The sequence below is a fragment of the Ochlerotatus camptorhynchus genome, unplaced genomic scaffold (assembly GCF_037179485.1).
Source record: "Ochlerotatus camptorhynchus isolate MF236.1 unplaced genomic scaffold, CSIRO-AGI_Acam_v1.1 ptg000129l, whole genome shotgun sequence".
In the NCBI taxonomy this organism is placed as follows: Eukaryota; Metazoa; Arthropoda; class Insecta; order Diptera; family Culicidae; genus Ochlerotatus; species Ochlerotatus camptorhynchus.
Genome location: NW_027040619.1, coordinates 1,036,899 through 1,057,661, shown reverse-complemented (window position 1 = coordinate 1,057,661; position 20,763 = coordinate 1,036,899). Strand labels below are relative to the sequence as shown.

The following is a 20,763-nucleotide window of genomic DNA, read 5'->3' as shown; positions in this document are numbered from 1 at the left end:
GTGGCAAGTACAATCATACTTCTATGCCCAGGGAAGTCGAGAAATTTTCCAACCCGAAAAATTCCTAGACCGGACCGGGAATTGAACCCAGCCACCTCCAGCATGGTCTTGCTTTGCAGCTGCGCCTTTACCGACTGAGCTAAGGGAGGCCCCATTGTTTTGTATTGTTTTGTATATATGAGCAATAATAGAAATTACAAATTTAAAACGATCTCACCAACTTTCGCTGTTTCTTCTGTCAAATTTTCGTGCCTATTTGTGAACTCGTTATCGTTCTCTGCGTCACTGCTAGTCGCTACTAGTCTCTCGAAAGTCTCCCATCTTATTTCTAATGTGTTCTACGATATTTCGACGTCCATTATCTTTGTTTGATGATCTTGAGTTCCGAGTTGCGTCTTATAAAACCGGAACACCAATGCGGAAAATGGACAGTGTCTCCGGATATTCTCTTAACGAGCATCACTCCATTGTCGTATTGCATGTGCTCCATTTTGCAGCTCTTCGTTCACTTACTTTGTTGACTCCATGGTACCGGAAAAGATATAGATATGTACATTATTAGCAATGATGTGATATAACCATAACGAGATAAATATAAAGAGCGAGAAGGAATCCTTCTCTCGCTCTTTCTACACGTATCCCACTAAGACGCCCACATTCATCAGGACACAACGGGATGGCCGTTCAGAATGTTTCAACGGATGTGAAATGAGGAACCATTTAAATTTTACACAATTTAAAGTATTTCGATGCAACACTACATTTGCAATTAACACATTTTTCAATATGTTATCCTAACTAATTTCTGGACAAATTTACACAATTAGCATCAATGTTCCGTCATATCGTATCTTCACGTGATCTTAGCAAGCGCCACATTTCGTTCAGGCTCTTTGGAACTACTAGGTGGGGGGAAAAGTAACCTCCTTGACCGCCAGAATGCGCTGTTACTGCAAAAAGGTTATGGTGCCTTGTAGTCTGTTCATATTTAGGCAGACATGCCAAATTTCAGTGCGATACTGTCTTTAGTTTTGTTTTGACAGCTGATTGTTGTTGACGGTTTTGGCATCATGTTGAGTATGGATAAAAACGATTTTCGTTCTCTCATAAAATATTAGTTTTTGAGAGGCAAAACGGTGAAGGAAACAAAAGAAAAGCTGGATAAATATTATGGGGCTAATGCTCCGTCAGATTACACCGTCAAATATTCGAGAGTTTCGTGGTGGCCGCAACTCCACTACCAATCAAGTCCGCAGCGCCAGACACTTCGATGCGGTTTCAGAGAACAATATCCAAAAAATACATGAAATGGTGTTGGCTGACCGGAAAGTGAAGGTGCGGGAGCTAGCAGATACCGCAAAGATTAGTACCAACCGGTGGAAACTAACGATTTTACCATATTACCATATAGAGGAAACTCTAAGACGTGTAGCACAGAACAGAAGGGGAAGTGCAAACAAATCGATGAATCAAAAAGTGGTTCGTTTGTCTGCTCAATAAGAGCAACCGTAATGGTACGCTGCTAAACTCATTTTAGCAGCCCTCATCATAGCGCAGCTACCGTATCGGGGGTTGCCATACGAGTAACTAAAATAGCAGTCGGCTTCTCGGTGAGAAGCGCGCTACCAAATTTAGCAGCGTGGGAGAAAGGTTGCTATTCGTAGAAATGTCAAAATGCTCACTACCGGTACGGACAAAGGTGAGTAAATTGATAACCACGATAGCAGCGACCGGTGTGGAGAAGAGTGACTAAACTAAAATTAAAGCGCTGTGCGCTGTTAAAATAGTCGCGCAAATGACAACGACCGTTACGGTTGCTCTAAGCAATGTGTTGTGGCAGCGTTCCACACAGGCTTTCTATGTGCACTCACACTATCATAGCATGCTGCCTATCTTAACTGCAGGCAGAAGATGCCTTCTACGGCTAGGTGCGCTAGTGTTCGCAAATGACAAGTGAAGCCACTTTCTGATTCGAAGTTCCACTCGTGTGCTAGTAGGTCCCGAAAAAACGTGCTCAACTTTTTGGCTCAGCTCTGGTACTATCTTCGGTCCCAAGCTAATCGATGAGCCAATTTAAAATCGTTAGTTTCCACCGGTTTCCATATCCTCGATGGAGCTTACCGCTATGAAGGAAAAAAAATAAGCACACGAACTTCACCAAGAACACAAAAAGTCTGCTATTCCTGCAAAATTCCCATTACTGTGTACTAGAGAGGATCTAGTATAAGAGAGGGGCGGATTGGCTGGTGTTGAGCTAAAAAGAAGATGTGACAATTGGCTTCTTCCTCTTTTATTTATCACCCCTATTCTGTATTTCGTTTCGAACGAAATTCTCATACAAAAAAATATTTTTTTGTATGAGAATTTCGTTCGAAACGAAATACAGAATAGGGGTGTATATCTCTATCTTTATCTATCTCTATCTATAGACCTTTTTGACGTTTAATCGTCGATGAATGAACGGTTTGTTTTCCCACTAATCTGTTTCCCTCTTGCTCGCACTCGTTCGATTTAAATGGTGCAGTAGTGTGCGCCGATTAAACGTCAAAAAGCTCTATATCTTTGACAGAAAAGTGGTTCGTCCCCGTATTGTCACCTCTTCTCTTAGGCTTTGAGCCACACGAACTGTCAAAGCCAGAGCCAATCGAGCAGCGCCTATCTTGATTGCATTGCCAGTGTTATTAGAAATCACCTAGGCATAGGTTGCCAAGGCAGTTTGTTTTGAATTCGCTCCTCTCTTATACTAGACCCTCTCTACTGTGTACTGGCTGTAGACAATTTAGAACTTTTAGGAAAATCATACATACACTGAACCAATAAGGAACGTAAATTTCACCTGAAAATTCAGGTAACTTCTCAAAAATAGCAATCCAATAAGAAGCACCTAATGCATATGAAATTCAATGACATGGTAATAAATTCCATTAGATTGACTGGTCGAAGTCAAGTGTCATACTGATGAATGTTAAGTGAAATTCACGTAAATTGTACGTGATCTCTTGGTGTGAAAATTATCGTTCAAAATGACGACAGAAAGAAGTGTGAGTTCGTTGTTGTTAGGTGATTTTTGAAGTTTTTGAGCGTAAGTGTAATTAATTTATAATTGAATATTCTGTAATTCATTGTACTATGAATTGTAGAGTGTGGAATCGGATTATTTGAGCTCCTCACAAGCTCATACAAAGACCTACAGGAGTGCTTACAACAAGCGGACGTAAATTGGAATTATGATGTCCTCTTCTAGCTTATCATTTCCAGGCGAAACAGAAATGTAAGTGTCTAAATTTTATGATTTTACAATAAACCAATAAATAACCCATTGCAGATTTCCGTTTTTTATACAGAAAGCAGCGATTATAAGTGCCTTGGTCAGCAACGGAGGCACATAGAGCAACAATAATATTACCCAAAATTCCAAGCCTTGAGAGTATTCCCGGAAGTGAATCTCTTTGTGACACCCTAGAAGTCGTTCCCGGAGCCATCGTACACCATATTAACGGTCTTTATATGTATAGAATTAAGAATAGGTTTGATACAGATTGTAGTAACTAAGAAATAAACTAAGCTTATTACGCTAATTAAATGAAGCAAAAATCCAACTAATGAAGTTAACTTTTATTCAAATCTACGTGAAGAACAATTATGGCTTGCCTTTGGTCAAAAAGAACATTTTACTAGAATGCATTGAGGCCTATTCTGTGCCGCGAGTGAGGTGAGGTAACAATAGTCACCTCATGTGAGGTGGCTCTCCGAGTACATCAACTAAAGAATCACCTCACATAAACTGACTTCACTAGTGACAGCGAGTCACCTCACCTCACTCGCGACGCAGAATGGGCCTGATTATTATTTAAGATACATTTAATAAAGAAATTAACCAAAGAAATCTACCATAAATTCACATAAACATTACTGCAAAATCCAGTGAAATGTACTGGAAAATCACGTAACTTTTAAGTGAAGCCAATTTGACGTCCATCGGTACGTCCGATAAAATTTACGTGAAAATCACTTCATTTTCATATGACACATTTGAAAAAAAAAATATTCCAAAACACGTAATATTCACCTGAAAAGTTCGATGGAAAATATCTACGTACCTTTTCAGGTGAATATTACGTGAATTTTATTTGCAGTGTACATGATATACACGGCCAATGAGAACGGCCCACATTTAAGTTTAGTTTACTCATTAATCACATAAAGTGCAGAAACTTAGCGATGAGTAAATTTGCCTCACGTTTTTCCAGGTTTTTTCTGGTTTTCAGGTTTGTCCAGGAAAAAAAAATTCCCGAATGTGAGAAAAATAAAGATTGGATTCACTCAGTCTATTAGTACTACTCCTAGACTGAGTAAATTCTTTGTCAATTTTCCTTATTTTCCGGCAGATTTTCCGCAGAAAAACATGAGGCAAATTTACTCATCGCTGAGTTCCTGCACTTTTGGCGATTATGGGTAAACTAAACTCATATTTGGGTCGTTCTCATTGGCCGTGTAGACGACTTCTCTGAATGCCCATTGGCGTTGACGGCACCGTCGAAAAATTTGCTCTTTCAGCAAATATAGACAGTTTCTTATGGGAATTTTCGGTGGAGTGAAAGGATAGTACAAAGTCCGCCATGTTTCACGCACAGTCTGACGTTTGCTTATGGATTTTCTCATAGGAGTAAAGAGCTACAGAGTCGCCGTCAACGCCAATACTGCAACCAACTATGAGTGGCTTCAAGCATAGGAAGTAGTATACACGGAGAAAAAATACTACCCAAAATTTGAGTTCTTTTTACTTAATATTGACTTCAGCCTCTCACTTGCACTCGTTATTGTTGTCAAAAAAGGAACGAGAGATTCGACCCAACGATATAGTTCAGCCTAGAGTCGGTGTATAATGAGTCACGCCAAGAGAAAAACAGTTGAACTCGCATCACGGTTTCCGAAGGATTCCCTTTCTTTTCACTTGGCAACAGAGGACTTCTACATCAACTTTAAATGACTTCTAGCGAGAACCAAAAATAACGGCTGTAGTGAATCATAATATCAGTGATTTTGTTAAATTATCTTATCAAAAAAATAGAAGAAATTCTCATTACTGATCAAAACCAAACGTATCCCATGACCATTTAATGCTCGCTGCGTGTTTATGATGATTTCTTCAATTTTATTTTATATTTCATTGCAATACCTTTAGTGGACCTTTCATAGCATCGTAATGTTTATTTACTTTGCACGATAGGTAGCCGATTTGACAGTTCAATAGGTAGACTTGGCTTCACTCTTGGCGTGACTCATTATACACCGACTCTAGTTCAGCCCAATAAGTTACTTTTGAGTAAATTGCATATTCTCAAATTTACGTGAATTAAACTTAATTTTGGGTACAATATACTTAAGAGTAGGTAATTTTTTTGCTGTTGTTAAATGGAAACTACTTTATGCGATTTACTCAAATTTGGGTTATTGGGCTGAACCCCGGAATTGAGGGAAAAGTACTTAATTTTGGGTTGTTTTTCATCTCCGTGTATAGTAAGCCGTGTACTTACGACCGCTTTTGCACTAATTTGAGCATTGAAAGAAGCGTAAAAACGAAAATCTCGATTACTTCTTCAAATGGACGTATCTGTTTTTGTAAACAACGATTCAAACGTCAATTTGTCGAAATTCTTAGCACTTACACCACCATCAGAAAGCGTAATGTTTCCCAAACAAGATGCTGTCGTTAGTTAGCCTGGGAGTGCTAAGAGCAGATACGTCCCTTTGAACAAGTAATCGAGAAATATGATGTATGAATTTGGACGAAGTTTCAACGTAATCGTTGCCGAAGGAACTTTGCTTATGCACATAGAAAAATTATACGTCCACCAACACTGCCGGTGGAAGCATAATTGTCCCATGTGTATATGAAACTTCATAGCTGATGGGTCAATTATACGTCCACCGGCAGAGCAGTAAAGTCACGCTATAATTTATAAGAATCTCAACTGCAATTTTTAAATATCGTGAAAGGGCATCGTACAAGGGGTTCGCCTATGGTAAAAGCGTCCAAACGTCCACTTCCCAGTGATGACCCATCCCAGCGACAGCGTAGTTCGATTCAACAGCCCTCTGCTCTGCCAGCTTTTACTTAATTTAATTTATTTTAACGCTGCCAACTTTCTAAGTTAACCATTATTGACGAAGTTTTTGATTTCCTTTCTTGCTCCTCCCCCGCCCCCCTGAATTAAAATCCGCTTCTGGATAAACCCCTTTGCAAAACATCCTCTCGCCATCCGCGCATCCCGTTTCATTGCCAATTTGCAAAAAAAAAATCCGTTGTCAAAAAAAAACATAACACCGCCATCACCATCACACCATCTCTCCAACCTGTTCTGTTGTGTTCGGTTTAAGCACTTGAAGGATTCGGTGGGGTGCCTCCGATTCGACCGCTGGAAACCCTGCACAATGCCCTGTCGCTGCGCCAGTTGGACAACTTCCTGGAGAAAATGACGACCGGGCCGCTGTTCAAGACGCCCGCCTCGTCACCGCCCAAGTACCCGTCGACGCCGCTGCCCACCCCGGTGCCAAGTCCGGCCGCCATTCCGGACTCTGCGGCCCTGCCGCAGGCGAGTAAGTGACCTTGACACTATCCCAGCTTCTATTTTGTGTAAGCCTTAAAATCGATTCAGTTTTATAAGTAGGTGGTTTTTCATTTGCGAAAAATACATATTGTTTCATGTTCCTATTTGCGTGCTTCGGAGATACTCGTAGGGCACTGGAGAATTAATCCGTTTTTGTTTCCGAGCGACTGATGTATCCTAGGTTCTAACTGGGGCTCATTGTGATAGTGATGCATATTTTCGTATCTATAGAGGGACGTCACAAGCTCAAATACACATTCTGTATTACGTTCTATAGAGGCTTATAATTTCTTTCAATTTGTTGTAGAAGCGATTAAATCATAATGGATGTTTTTTTGAGGATCATGTGTTTTTGTTATTTTTGCTGTTGAATTTGAAGATTTTCCCTGCTGAGTTCGTATTATTTTTGTTATAGAATTATAATTAATACTTTGATTCCAAATTCAGTGGATATTCTTCATCACTTTCTTCCGTTGATATGAATTTGTTCTGCACTAAAAACATTTGTTTTTGAATCACTCGTAGCAGAAGATTCTTGCTCTCGAAGTGACGTGACAAAGAGTCTTCTTCGATAAATAAGACAACCTCTTAGATTATACTGTTTGTACTTGTACGGTGGTTGTTCGTGTTCCCCATTCATCGTTGCTTTGTCCTAATACGTACTCCACTTTCCACAAACCCGACGCAAAGGCTGGAGTGGTCATTCCAGTATGACCAGCAGCATCAGCGCCATGTCGAGTGGTGGCCCTTCGTCGCCCAACTACAGTGACATGTTCTCCCGTGGATGTCCCAGCAGCGATATGTCGGCCAGCATCACCAGCAATGATGGGTAAGAAAGCGCCCAGCTTCCGATCCTACGACCTATTCAAATTCTCTATACCTTAGAAGCATCGCACTGGCTGCGGGCGGCGGAGGAAACCGCGACGAGTTGCCGCAGATCTTCCCCGTAATCGACAACGATTTGAACGTGCTGGGGTCGCATTTCAACTACGATCAATTGGCAGCCAGTATCAATCTGGAAAGCCCGGCCAAGATACCCCCGATCAGCAAGGATGCAACTCTGGACATCAGTGGCGATCTTACTCCCATCAGTACCTGCTCGGATTGGGAGTTCAACACCAATGACGCCACGAAGGGATCCACCAACACCAATAACGATCTGGTAGGTATAACACTTATCGATCGCTCCCAATGACTCTCACCTAACTGATATCCGTGCTTCTTTCGCAGACCGCCGAAGAAGACGACGAAGACGCCACGATATCGACGGACACGTGCTTGAGCACCGGGGATCTGGCAATCGCCAGCATAGGTGAGGATTCGTTCGCAACTCAAAATCCTAACCTTGCGGCGGGCTGCACCAGCAGTGGCAAACAGCTGCAAAAGGAACTGCTTTTCGATATCAAAAACGTCCGTTACGAACTGTCCAACCTGCGCAGTGATTTGCCTCCTCCGTCGACTTCAGCACCTTCAATTGCCGTGACGGGATCATGCACCGGTGGAGCAACTCCCAAGATCGACAACCGCTTTCGCACCAATCGCATCCAGAAGCAGATCAGCTTATATGAGAAGGATTCGCGAACCGAACCGAAGAATCTGGTGCACGAGGTGGAGAAATTCGGCGAACGAGCTTCGATGGCACTCAAGCGAGCGACATCCTGCAGCAGCGGTGACCACCTATCGTCATCCGGCGGTCGCTTACACATGTCGTTCGATGAACTGCAGAAAGACATTCCCAACATAGAGAAAAACCTTGCCAGCAAGCTGGAGATGGAACAGGAGAAATGTTCCAAAACGAGTAAAACCATGTCGGCTCGTTTGAACAACAACCCAACAACGCCGGGAGCGCTGGTGATACGGGAAGGGTTCATCGAACCGCCGCGAATCACCAGGGTGACGAAGAGTTTCCACGGTAAAACCGATTACCACCAGGTGCAAGTGAACGACATTGCCCGACGGGCCAGTGACATTGTGCGGCCTTCGTGTTCGACTACGGAGCTCGTTACGCCACCGGTGGATTCTTCCTGTGGAAGAGATTCCGCCAATCGGTACAACAAGAATCAAATTAGGCAGAATATCAATGCCAATTCAATTGGTGCTAGGGAAGGGGGCTCAGCTGCGGGGTCAGCTGGTGTAGGTAGATTTACGACGTTGATTGTACCGGAGACGGACAGTGTAACGCAAAACGATAGCGGTGGCAGTGGTGATGCAGGTGGGGCTTCTAGGCCGTCGGTGGTACCCGGAAGGGAGTCAATTGTTGGTGCTTTAGATTTAGAGGAAGAGAGCAAGGAAGCCAATCAATAATCGATGGATTCCCACAAGTAGTGATCGATGTTACAGACGGTGTTGTTCGGATTAGGAAAGATGAATTGAGTATTAAAGAGACATTATTTATTCTATTCTATGTTCGAGAGTTAAATTTAGCACGGGTAATTATTGTGAAGTAGGAATTGAGAAAGCCTTGTTCTTCGGATGTCATTACTTTGCGGACTCAAGAGAATTACTCATGAATAATTATAAGCATAATCATCATCGATTATCATCGGAAATTACCGTAGAGCAATTCGCGGCTTTTATGATAGCCGGGTATGATAGTTTGTGGTAGGTAGTGGAAGTGCGTGTCTTGGAACACTAGTGAAATAAGTTACCCGCGAGTTAAAGAGACGAATTGCAGTTGCTAATATGGATCATCAGAGTTCGGTTTAAGCTCGCTCTCGTGAGTTGTTCGGAAAGATATTTTTTGAGATAGTGTTCGCGCTCTTTCGTACGTGATTTGTCGCGCGTGTGTGTGTGCCCCGAAATGGGGAAGCATCGCTCGCGAAGCCCGGTGAAGGACCAGGACGCCGGTGAAGGAAGCTCCGGTGTGTCCACATCGAATAGGTTTGCTGTTCTTCCCATCGATGAGCATACCCAGCCAGCTGCAAAAGGAAAGCGCAGCAAGAAGAGGAAGAAGAATCGGAGCCAGTCCGATTGCACGATTTCTCGCGGCGATGCTACTGCGACAAACGGTAGTGATGTCGGAGATTTCGGTGACGTTGCCGACACAAGCACGGCAAAAGTAAAGCTACCTCCGTTGGTAGTAAAAAATGCCCATCTTAACGATCTCATCGCAGATCTGGCTTCGCTGGGCGTTAAAGCCGAATTCAAGTTGGGCAGAGTCGGCACCAAGGTTATGCTCCGCACGAAAGCGGAGTATGACTTGGTCGTTGCCCACCTGAGGACTACCAAGGTGGAATTTTTCACCCACGACATTCCCGGCGAGAAACCATTCAAGGTCGTCATCAGGGGTCTACCGAATTTTGACCCGAAGCTGATTGAAGCGGAAATCAAGAACCGCTACAAGCTGGCCCCAACTGCCGTCTTCCGGATGACAAGGAGGGACAAGAACGTCAAAAGGTATCCAGATTGTCTTTTCCTGGTGCATTTCCAGAAGGGAACGGTGACGCTCAATGCGTTGAAGGCTATCCGCTCCATCAATTCCATCATTGTCCGATGGGAGCCATACCGTGGCGGCCGTCACGACGTCACCCAGTGTCAACGTTGCCTGAATTTCGGGCACGGCACCCGAAACTGCTTCGTCAAGCCGCGCTGTGGAAAATGCGCCCAAAACCATATCTCCTCCGAGTGTGTTGTCGACGAGTCGGAAGCGGCCAAATGCGCCAACTGTAATGGCGCTCATCAAGGGTCCGACAAACAGTGCCCCAAACGCGAAGATTTCAAACGGATCCGAAAGCAGGCGTCCACAAGAAATCAACCAGGACGAAAGAAGGAAAATACGCCGGCATTCAGACTGGAGGATTTCCCGCCTCTTCCTGCTACGCAACACGGTCAAGCAAATCCACGGGTGCAATCCGGCCCCCGCCAAGAAACGTCTGGTGCCTCAGCTGGACAAAGCTCTCCATCCCCCCCTGGATTCTGGAGACAACCACCAGCACAAAACGCCAATCCCGATCTCTTCTCTGCGGATGAGCTGATGAAGATTTTCGTCGACATGACCAGCGCTCTTCGCCAGTGCCGCAGCAAGCCCGAACAGATCCAAGTGCTCGGTAAGTTTATTATTCAGTATGGTGTCTAAACCGATAACTGTCGTCACATGGAACGCATGCTCTGTAAGAGCAAAAAGACTCGAGCTTGCTGACTTCCTCCGCAAGCATAGTATCGACGTGGGCCTCCTAACAGAGACCCATCTTAAATCCGGTGACAGCTTTTGGTTGCCTGATCACCACATTATCCGGCTTGATCGTATTGACTCCAGGGGGGGTGGTGTTGCGATCATCATCAAGAAAGGAATCAAGTTCTGCACGCTGCCGCATATTCGCACTTCTATCATCGAGGCCCTTAGTGTCGAGGTGGAATCACCAACCGGAAACGTCCGGTTCGTCGCAGTATACTGCCCTCGTCAGTGTGCTGCCAGTAATGGATTAGGCATCCAATTTAAGCATGATCTGACCACCATCACTCGCACGAGCTCACGATTCGTCATTGGGGGCGATTTAAATGCCCGCCACGAAGCATGGCGGAACTATCAGCGGAATCAGAACGGACGTCTGCTCTTCGACCACTCGCAGCATGGGCTGTATACAGTGAAATTCCCTGATGAACCGACATTCATCTCTCCGGCGGGAAACCCTTCCACGTTGGACTTTTTTCTATCGAACATTGGACTATCCAAACCGATGGCGATCAACGATCTCAGTTCCGACCATCAACCGGTGGTGGCTGAAGTCGGCACCCACGTGGAACCTGCTCAAAGCCTGCGCAAAGACTACCATCATGTCAACTGGGTGCAGTTTGGGCATGTGGTCGACAGAAACATCGATGAAAATCCGCCACTTGACACCGTAGAGGACATCGACCGGGCACTGGAAGGGCTCCACCAGGCCATATCTGTGGCTGACGAGACGTGTGTTCGACAAGTTCCTGTGAGGGGTAAGTTTGTTTCCATTGATTCCCACACCCAATTACTGATTCGCTTGAGAAATGTGCGTAGACGCCAGTTTCAGAGGACTGGAGATCTAGCGAGGAAACGTGAAATGGCCGATCTGAACAGGCAGATTGCTTCCAGAATGGACTCACTCCGAAATGAAAGTTTCGGGCGTGTTGTCCAGAATCTGGATGACCGCTCCCGTCCATTCTGGAAGGTAGCCAAGGTGCTGAAAACTCATCCCAAACCCGTTCCACCTCTCAGAGTCGAAAATGATGACGATCGGCTTTTAATCACCCCACAGGAGAAAGCAAATGCGATCGGCGAGCATGTCGCTTCATCGCATTTGCTTGGCTCGTCTATCCAAAGTCCGCTCGAAGATCAGGTTGCGCAATGCGTTCAAAACCTAGATGCCTCCCCTTGTGTCGTGCCTCCGGTGGATATGATTACAGTACAACAAATTTGCTCAGCGCTGAAATGCACCAAGAACATGAAGGCCCCCGGGTTTGACGGCATATTCAACTTGATCTTGAAGAGACTCAGCATGAAAGTGCAGTCTCTTCTAACCGCTATCTTCAACAGATGTTTGGAACTGCACTACTTTCCAAACATCTGGAAAGTAGCAAAAATCATACCAATCCGCAAACCCGGTAAGGATCCAACATTGTCTTCAAGCTACAGACCAATCAGCCTCCTTTCAGCGCTGAGCAAATTGTTCGAGAAACTCATTCTCAATCGTTTGCTCAAGTTTGTGGAGGAAAGCAACATTCTCCTTCCGGAACAGTTTGGATTCAGAAAGGGGCACTCTACCAATCATCAGCTAGTACGGGTGATGAATAACATCCGAAGTAACAAAGCTGTATCCAAGTCCACAGCCATGGCCTTGTTAGACGTTGAAAAGGCGTTTGACAATGTTTGGCATGACGGACTTGTGTACAAGCTTTGTAACTTCAACTTCCCATTACATCTGGTTAAAATCACCCGAAACTACCTTCAGCAAAGGTCGTTTAAGGTATCGTTGAATGGTTGTCTTTCAGACACGTTTTCCATCCCAGCAGGAGTCCCGCAAGGCAGTCTGCTGGGCCCCTTGCTTTACAGCATTTACACTTCCGACATTCCTCCCCTCGGTGACGGTTGCGTGTTTTTCCTGTTCGCAGATGATACCGCAATAGCCGTCAAAGGAAGGATGCCTCGCGAAATAACGAACAAACTTCAACGATGCCTTAACGCCTTTGCTGATTATGCCACCATGTGGAAAATCAAAATCAATGCCTCCAAAACACAAGCGATCATGTTCCTCCATCGGCAATCGCCCAAACTGAAACCGGCTCCATCTTGTACTGTAATCATGGATGGCACAAGGGTTGAGTGGTCCGCCGAAGTAACCTATCTCGGGATGTTGTTTGATGAAAAGCTCCTCTTCCGTTCTCATGTAGAGAAAACAGTAGTCAAGTGTTCTGCCTTGGTTAGGTGTCTGTATCCGCTGATTTGCCGCAGATCTCGCCTCTCAAGGGTAAACAAACTGGCCGTCTACAAACAAATCATAGCACCTGCGATCCTCTACGCAGCTCCGGTGTGGGAATCATGTGCACAGACTCACAGGAACAAAATTCAGGTCGCACAAAATAGAGTGCTGAGGATGGTTCTTGATCGTCCTTTCGACACTAGAATAACAAATTTACACGAAGAGGCAGGAATTGCCAAAATAGATTCAAGAATTAACGAAATTAAGACTAAATTTGCAGAAAAATGTAATTTATCAGAACATGCTTTGATAAGCAACTTGTATATAGTAGGTTAGGTGCATATAGTAGTTGTAGGTTAGTTGTAGTTGTAAATAGTAGTTATAAGTAGTCTCCTTTTTCCAATTCAAATCAAACCAATCCCACCAAGGTGGTCATACTTTAGAATAGGCCTGATAGGACTAGTAACTGTAAATAATAATTAAAATCTCAAATGAACTAAAGTTGAAAAGACGCATCTGTGTCACTTGAAAAAATTCATAAATGTAAACCACACAAACACAAGAAATAAAGATCATTTTAAGTAAGTGCTAATATGGATGTTATGAAATTCGCGCATAATTGCATTAGACACTGTTTGATGATCATCGAACGTATGGGCTTCGAACAAAACTCGATGGCAAGTTACGAGTTGTACCTATCCAGGATATACGGGAATGGAAATGTAAAGCTTATGAAATATGTTAGGTTACGTGGTGGGCTGGACACGTAGCACGGATGCCAGAAGAGTGAAGATAATATTACGCAGAGAACCCGAAAGAGGTCGTCTTAGTTCATGAACGTTTATATTTCGCATAAGGGTGCATCATGTTTCGGGGTATAGTTTGGCCAAAATTAAGCGTTCAACGGTTTCATTTGCCCTCTTGTCGAAAATAGTATTGACAAATCCCATACCATTTCCGAGATTACTATTTTGACGTAGGACTACGTCTTTGTTTTCTATATGGGGGTAAACTTTGCGAGTACGGAAAATGAACATGTAACGAAAAGGGTCAGGTTTTGAACGCATATTTCTCCAAAGCATTAATGCACTAGCGAAAGAATGAATCGAACGTTAGTAGAGAATGCCCGTTCGATGTTGTTCGACTCCGGAATGAGCCGTGAGTTCTGGGGAGAGGCGGTACAAACCGCTGCGTTTCTTGCGAATAGAAGTCCTGCTAGTGCCATAAATGAAAAGCTGACGCCGTTTGAGTTGTTCGAGGGTAGGAAACCTGATGTCTCAAAGCTACGGGTGTTTAGATCCGTGGGCTATTCCGAAGGAAAAACGGCGTAAACTTGACAAGAAAGGCTGGAGAGGAGTGCTTGTTAGTTATGGAACGAACCAACGAACGGTTATCGAGTACGGAAGTCACAAGAGCGAAAAATCGTGACGGTACGGGATGTCATCATCTACGAAGCGGCAAAGGTGACCAATCATGAGAAGAACCCTAAGAAAATGAATAAGAAGAAGAAGAGTGGATTGAAAGTGCGATTGATTATTGTGATAAAGACGATGAAGATGACAAAGAATCTAACGAAGAAAACGCTAATGGCCAAGAAGAAGATGAAGTGAGCGAACGTGAAGAGGAATCCGATGGGTTTTGTACGTCCAGTGATACGGAACGTGCTGAAGAACCTGGTGAAACGCTGGTCGAGTCACGAAGCCACCGTTGGGGTTGAGTACTATGGAATACGTCGAAAATCTTCCTACTTGTTTGAAGCAGAGAGCTGATTGGCCCAAAAGGCAAGCAGCTATACAGAACGAGGTGGATTTCCTGCAACGGACCAAGACCTGGACACTGGAGAAGCTCAACAAGGATAGTGTGCCGGAGAATGTGGAAATCCGGATCGTTAGAAAGCTCGCCTTGTCGCGAGGTTAGTAAACGTTTTGGTTTTGATTACACTGAAACCTACTCGCCGGTCGTGAAGGTAGATACGTTGAAGACTACACTGGTTGTTGCTAATTAAGAGCGAATGTTAGTGCGCCAGATGGACGTTCGCACGGCTTTCCTCAACGGAGACTTGGGCGAAGAAATCTTTATGTCACAGCCTGAAGGTTTCGAGGAAGAAAAAAACTTGGTCCGCCGATTGCACAAGTCATTATACGGCCTCAAGCAAGCCTCTAAAGCCTGGACTGACCGGTTCCATCGGTTCATCGCTAGATTGGGATTCAATCACCATCCTCCTTTGGTTATTGCACTTGAAGGCAACCAAATTCCTGAGTTATTCCACCCCCCCTAGAGGTCTCCTACGATTTTCGAAATGCTGACCACGACAGTATCGGGGAACTTCTTTCGAATTTGAACTGGCAAAGGATTTGAACTGTCAAAGGAAGTGAACTCCATATGTTAAAGTCTTCCAAAAGAGCCGCACTAAGAAAATACACCAAGTACCACACCCTACAACTAATGGTCATTGACATTATGTGAGGATCAATCATACGTATCAACGAACCAGTCGCCAATTTTATCGGCGTTATCAACGAGATGTTCAACGGAAGCTTCGATCTCACCCGAAAACTTTTTGGAATTACGTGAATGAGCAAGGAGTCTGGCCATCCTCTCAGGAATCTATTTCCGAATCCGAGCCATCGCTGACTGCCACCTTCTCCAACTCTAACTCAACCGCATGGTTGTAAATCCAACAAAATGTTCAGTAATCACGTTCTCACGGAAGAAACATCCAATTACATTCAGTTATATCCTAGAAGGCGTTGACGTACATGGTGTGAATCACATTAAGGATCTGGGAGTCATCTTAGATTGTCAGCTCACATACAGCCAGCATATCTCGTACGTGATCGACAAGGCATCCGGAACGCTCGTCTTCATTTTCAGGATAGCTAAAATTTTCACGGACATCTACTGTTTGAAGTCGCTCTACTGGTCCCTCGTCCGGTCGGTGTTAGAATACTGCTACCTTGTATGGAATCCCAATTACCAAAACAATGTACAAAGAGTAGAGTCTATTCAACGACGATTCATCTGGTTTGCCCTTCGACGATTGCCTTGGAGCGATCCTCATCGCCTTCCAAGATACGAAAGTCCGTGCCAGTTCATTCACCTGGATCCTTTGTGGAGTCGAAGAGATACGACAAGGCAGACATTCTACGGGGCAGAATCGATTGTACTTCTATTCTACAACAAATCGACGTTAACGTTCAACCACGAGCACTCCGTAACAACGCAATGCTGAGGATACCTTTTCGTCGTACAAACTATAGTTCGTATGGTGCTATCAATGGACTACAAAGGGTTTTCAATCGTATTGCTTCCTTATTTGATTTTCACAAAGGCACGCGAGACGCTGCGTCAGAGATTCCGTGATATTTTTTAAGAATTAGGAATTAAGTTGGACTTCACGGCCTTTGCAGCTTGTTACTTCTTGACTATATTTTATTTACTAGTACTGCTTAATCCATCATTAGGACCTAACCCAGTCTGTTGATGTAGAACCAAATAAACAAATAAACAAAAGAAGTAGTGTCTTTATTGGCGAGGCGAGAAAGATGCGAAGATCTATCTGATCCTATACGTGGACGGTATCCAGTTTGTAGGAGATTCAAATCGTCAATAGCTGCCTTTCAAAGGAGTTTGACATGACTAACGCTGAGGATGTTACCTACCAATTTTCTTGGTATGCGAATCGAACGAGACATGGAGAACCGAATTTTGCGAATTAGTCAGCGTCGATACCTGGAAAGTTTGCTCAATCACTTTGGCATGGCGGACTGCAAGCCAAGTTCCGTGCCTATAGAGTTTCGCCTCAGGCTTGAGAAAGGTGAAGAATCGAACCGAACGTCGAGACCATTCAGAGAGCTAATAGGTTGTTTGATGTATGTTAGCTTGACAACACGTCCGGATCTGTGTGCGGCGGTAAACTTCTACAGACCAGTTTCAAAGTTTGCCAAGCGTCTTCTCCGGTACATCAACGGTACAGTAGATATTGGGCTGGAGTACAGAGGTGACGACAAGGCGGATATTCGGCGTATCGCGATGCAGATTGGGCGAACAGTATTATCGATCGACGTTCAGTGACGGGATACGTTTTCCGAGTTTTTGGCTGTGATCCACCATCAGGGAGAGTCGGCATGAACAAGATGGGTTAAAGGTTGCTTTCTTGTGGAACACCCGCACCGATGTTGAAGGCATCCGATGTAATGTCTTTCAGAAAGACTCGGACCTGTTCGAGAGATAGTTTTTTTTTATGATCTTTACAAGGAAGATTGGAAGACTGCATCGCCGCAATTTGTAAACCAGGCCATCATGCCAGACATCGTTGAACGCTTTTTCAACGTCCAACAATGCCATGGCAGATGTTTTAGATACAGACTTGTTCCGTTTGAGAATGTTTGTCACTCGAGTTAGCTGGTGAACAGTCGAGAGACCTTTACGGAAGCCAAACTGCTCCTCGAGCAACAGGTTGTTTTCAACGGCAGATGCCAGGAGTCGGTGGTATACTGCCCTTTCGATCAGTTTAGATAACCCCGAGAGAAGGCTGATGGTTCGGTAACTTGAAGGAGAGGACGGATCTTTCCCAGGCTTCCGGATGGGATGACTTTAGCTGACTTCCAGTACAAAAGGAAGTAGCCAAGTCTAAAACACTGATTAAAAATCAGTGCCAGCTGGTTGAAGAATCTGGAACTCAAGTGTTTAAGTTTCAGATTCAGAATTTGGTCGAAACCTGGGGCCTTCGTGTGTTTAGATGATTTGATGTAAGCCAACAGTTCGTCAGCCGTAATCCGCCGATTCCACAGGAAAACTGTTGGGAATATGATGGAGATTGGCTGCATTTTCAGCAACCGTAGTTTCGTATGGACTTGCCATATGTTCAGTCCGAGATTATGAGAGCTGACGAAATGTTGACCTATTGGGTTGATTTTACGGTACAAGCAACAATCAATACGAAACTAACGATTTTAAATTGGCTCACTACTTGATTAGCCTATTGGTCCCATGCAAACGATTAACGTACCCTATTCTAGTTGAAATTCCAGTACTACACAATGTTTGTTTTGATTCGCTATGAAAGTTTGACAGATAAAATGAGGGGTAAGTGGATTTTCCTATGTTTCGAGGGGTGAATCGATTAGCTTGGGATTGAAGAGAGTACCAGAGCTGACCCAAAAAGTTGAGCACGTTTCTTCGGGACCTTCTAGTCTTAGAGTTACCTCTATGGTACAAGCATAGAGGTAACTCTAAGACCACTGGGTCCCGAAGAAAATCATTATTATTTTTGGCTCACTCAGCACCAGAACAACGGTCCCAAGCAGTCCCAAGCTATTTCACTCACCCCTGCATGTTCTGCATGAATCCACACACCCCTGATGTTATCTGTCAAACTTTCATAGCGAATCAAAACAAACATAGTGTAGTAATAGAATTTCAACTAGAATAGGGTACGTTAATCGTTTGCTTGGGACCAATAGGCTACTAAAGTGGTGAGCCAATTTAAAATCGTTAGTTTCGTATTGATTGTTGCTGGTACTGCCTACGAATGGTGTTACGGAGTCTAATATGATCTTTGGTAGGGCTGTCAAGGTTCCGAGTGTTACTCACCTGTCTGGATACTAGCACGTGTTGTTCCCTGGCCCGGGAAATTGCCTCCTCGATGGTTTGTAGACACCGGTCAACATTTTCCGACGTTCCCGGTTGGACATCGTAGTCGATGGTTGTGTCGACGCAGTGTTGATATTGCGCCCAGTTGACTCGATGGTAGTTGCGCCGGGAAGCTTCGAATCGGTATACCGAGGATCCATCTTCGGCCACCACCGGGTAGTGGTCCGAGCTCAGCTCCCGGAATGCCACAGGTTGCGAGACGTTGTGTCCCATGTTGCTTACGAAGATGTCGATGGTCGCATGGACCCCAGACCGACTCAACTGGGTGGGAGAGTCCGGGGCCAAGATGGTATAGTGGCCCTCTTGCAGGTCTTCATTGAGGATGATGCCGTTTCTATTGCTCCGACCGATGCCCCAAGCTTGATGTTTTGCGTTCAGATCGCCAGCGATGATAAAGTTCCCGCTCCTCCGGGTGAGTTTGATGATGTCTTTGCGGAGGGCCACTGACGACCCGTCCCTGATGTTGGTTTGCTTGGGGCAGTAGGCCTCCACTCCGATGGCTTCAATTGTTTTCAGCTGGAAGTTTGGTAGCAGCCGGCAACTGATGTTCCGTCTTGCAGCGATGGCCACTCCTTCACCTCCAGAGCAGGTGCGATCAAGTCTGACGAGCCGGAAGTCGGGAAGGAATACGTTCAGTTCGGGCTTCAGATGCGTCTCGGTGATGATAGCAATGTCGACCTCCTTGGTGTTGAGGAAATCGAGTAGCTCTCTATGCTTGTTCGTCAGTGAGCAAGCGTTCCAATTTGCAATTTTTATAGCTTCACGGTCCATACTTGGTGACGAGTGACAAGGCAGCATGAAGCTGTTCAGATCGAGTCTTGCAGGTACGCATGATGATGATGGCCTCGGCCACGAGTGTCACAAGTTCCTCCGAGGTGAACGGAGAATCGTCGACAGGCTCACCTGAGACAGCACCAGCGTATGATAAACCAGGGGCGGTGGATGAACCTGGAATTGGCTGGGCCGGAGCAACAGCGAGACGATGCTGAACTGTCCGACTATTGGGAACCATTTGGATACTCGCAGGATTGGCTTGTTGGTTGTTGAGCGGAAGCGGGGCTAGGTTCGGAACATGTCGACGGGGCTGGAGAGCTGCGTACTGGACTTCCGTTAGTACAGGAGGCGAACGATGATTACGAAGGCGACCGAGCTGGTTGTTGATTGTGGCCTTCCAACGGATATTAATGAACTCCACTCCCTTGGGACATCCGCAATTGGAGGCTTGGTGGTTTTCACCGCAGTTGACACACGTTGGCTCGATGTCATCGACTTGCTCACAGGACGCAGTTGAGTGAGTTCCAGCACACTTGCCGCAGTTTGTCTTCATGTGGCAGTTTCTGGTGCCATAGCCATATGAGAGGCAGTTCATACACTGCGTTACATCACGATGTTGAGGTTTGTAATGCTCCCAACTAATGATGACCTGAAACAGGTACCGGATTTTGGATCTCAGAGCCGCAAGACTGGTGGATCCCTTCGTGAAATGCACCAGGAACAACTGATCACGGAAGCTGGTGTTTTGGTTGGGACGCCGGTTCATCTGGAACACGGCCTCAGGTTGGAGCCCAAGCCGCTCCAGCTCGGATTTCACCGCAGCAGCCTCGAACGACGGTAATCCACGTAAAACCACCTTCAGTGGCTTGCTCGATGGCAGATCATGCGTGAAGAAGTCCACGTTGTTGTTCTTCAGGAAACTTCCTATTTGTTTGTACTCCTCCAGGCTGGAGCACATGATTTTGGTACCGATGCTGCAAAGCTTGAAGCGAGGCAGCAGCTTGTGTTTTGCCAGTTCGGCACCCAGCTTGGCAACATCCTTCACCGGCGTGAAAAGCGGGGGAATCCGCTCTCGTCTTGCAATGGGAACGGCGTCACCATCGCCATTTTCTTCCGGGAGTACTGCATACTGGTTGGCTTGCAGTACTCGTTTTCCGGCGTCATCCTGCGACGCGCTGGGCTTGATTTGCACCTTCTTTGAAGGGCCCGCTGCTGGCTCATTGGCACGTCTACGCACCATTTGTTTCGTGTTTGCAAGTTCAATTAAACTTGCCAGAACGCGAGAAGGTGGCGACACTTCCACGGCGCAACGCGACAGCACAAAACGAGACAAA

The 20,763-nt window shown here is 45.2% G+C and overlaps 1 protein-coding gene across 23 annotated transcripts in view; it reads left to right on the top strand.

Annotated features, from left to right (window-relative positions):
• LOC135700132 (inositol hexakisphosphate and diphosphoinositol-pentakisphosphate kinase-like) overlaps nucleotides 1-9,014 on the top strand; it is a 79,312-nt gene extending 70,298 nt beyond the window's left edge. For 18 of the 23 annotated variants that reach the window (XM_065220537.1, XM_065220547.1, XM_065220548.1 and 15 more), the window contains 4 exons: nucleotides 6,382-6,600; nucleotides 7,302-7,440; nucleotides 7,497-7,773; nucleotides 7,842-9,014. In XM_065220537.1, coding sequence (XP_065076609.1) covers nucleotides 6,382-6,600; nucleotides 7,302-7,440; nucleotides 7,497-7,773; nucleotides 7,842-8,915 — 1,709 coding nt within the window. In that variant the 3' untranslated portion in view covers nucleotides 8,916-9,014. Of the gene's footprint in view, nucleotides 1-6,381; nucleotides 6,601-7,301; nucleotides 7,441-7,496; nucleotides 7,778-7,841 lie in introns of all 23 variants that reach the window. The other 5 variants (XM_065220533.1, XM_065220549.1, XM_065220550.1 and 2 more) reach the window with 3 other exon arrangements.
• Nucleotides 9,015-20,763: the final 11,749 nt, after the last annotated feature.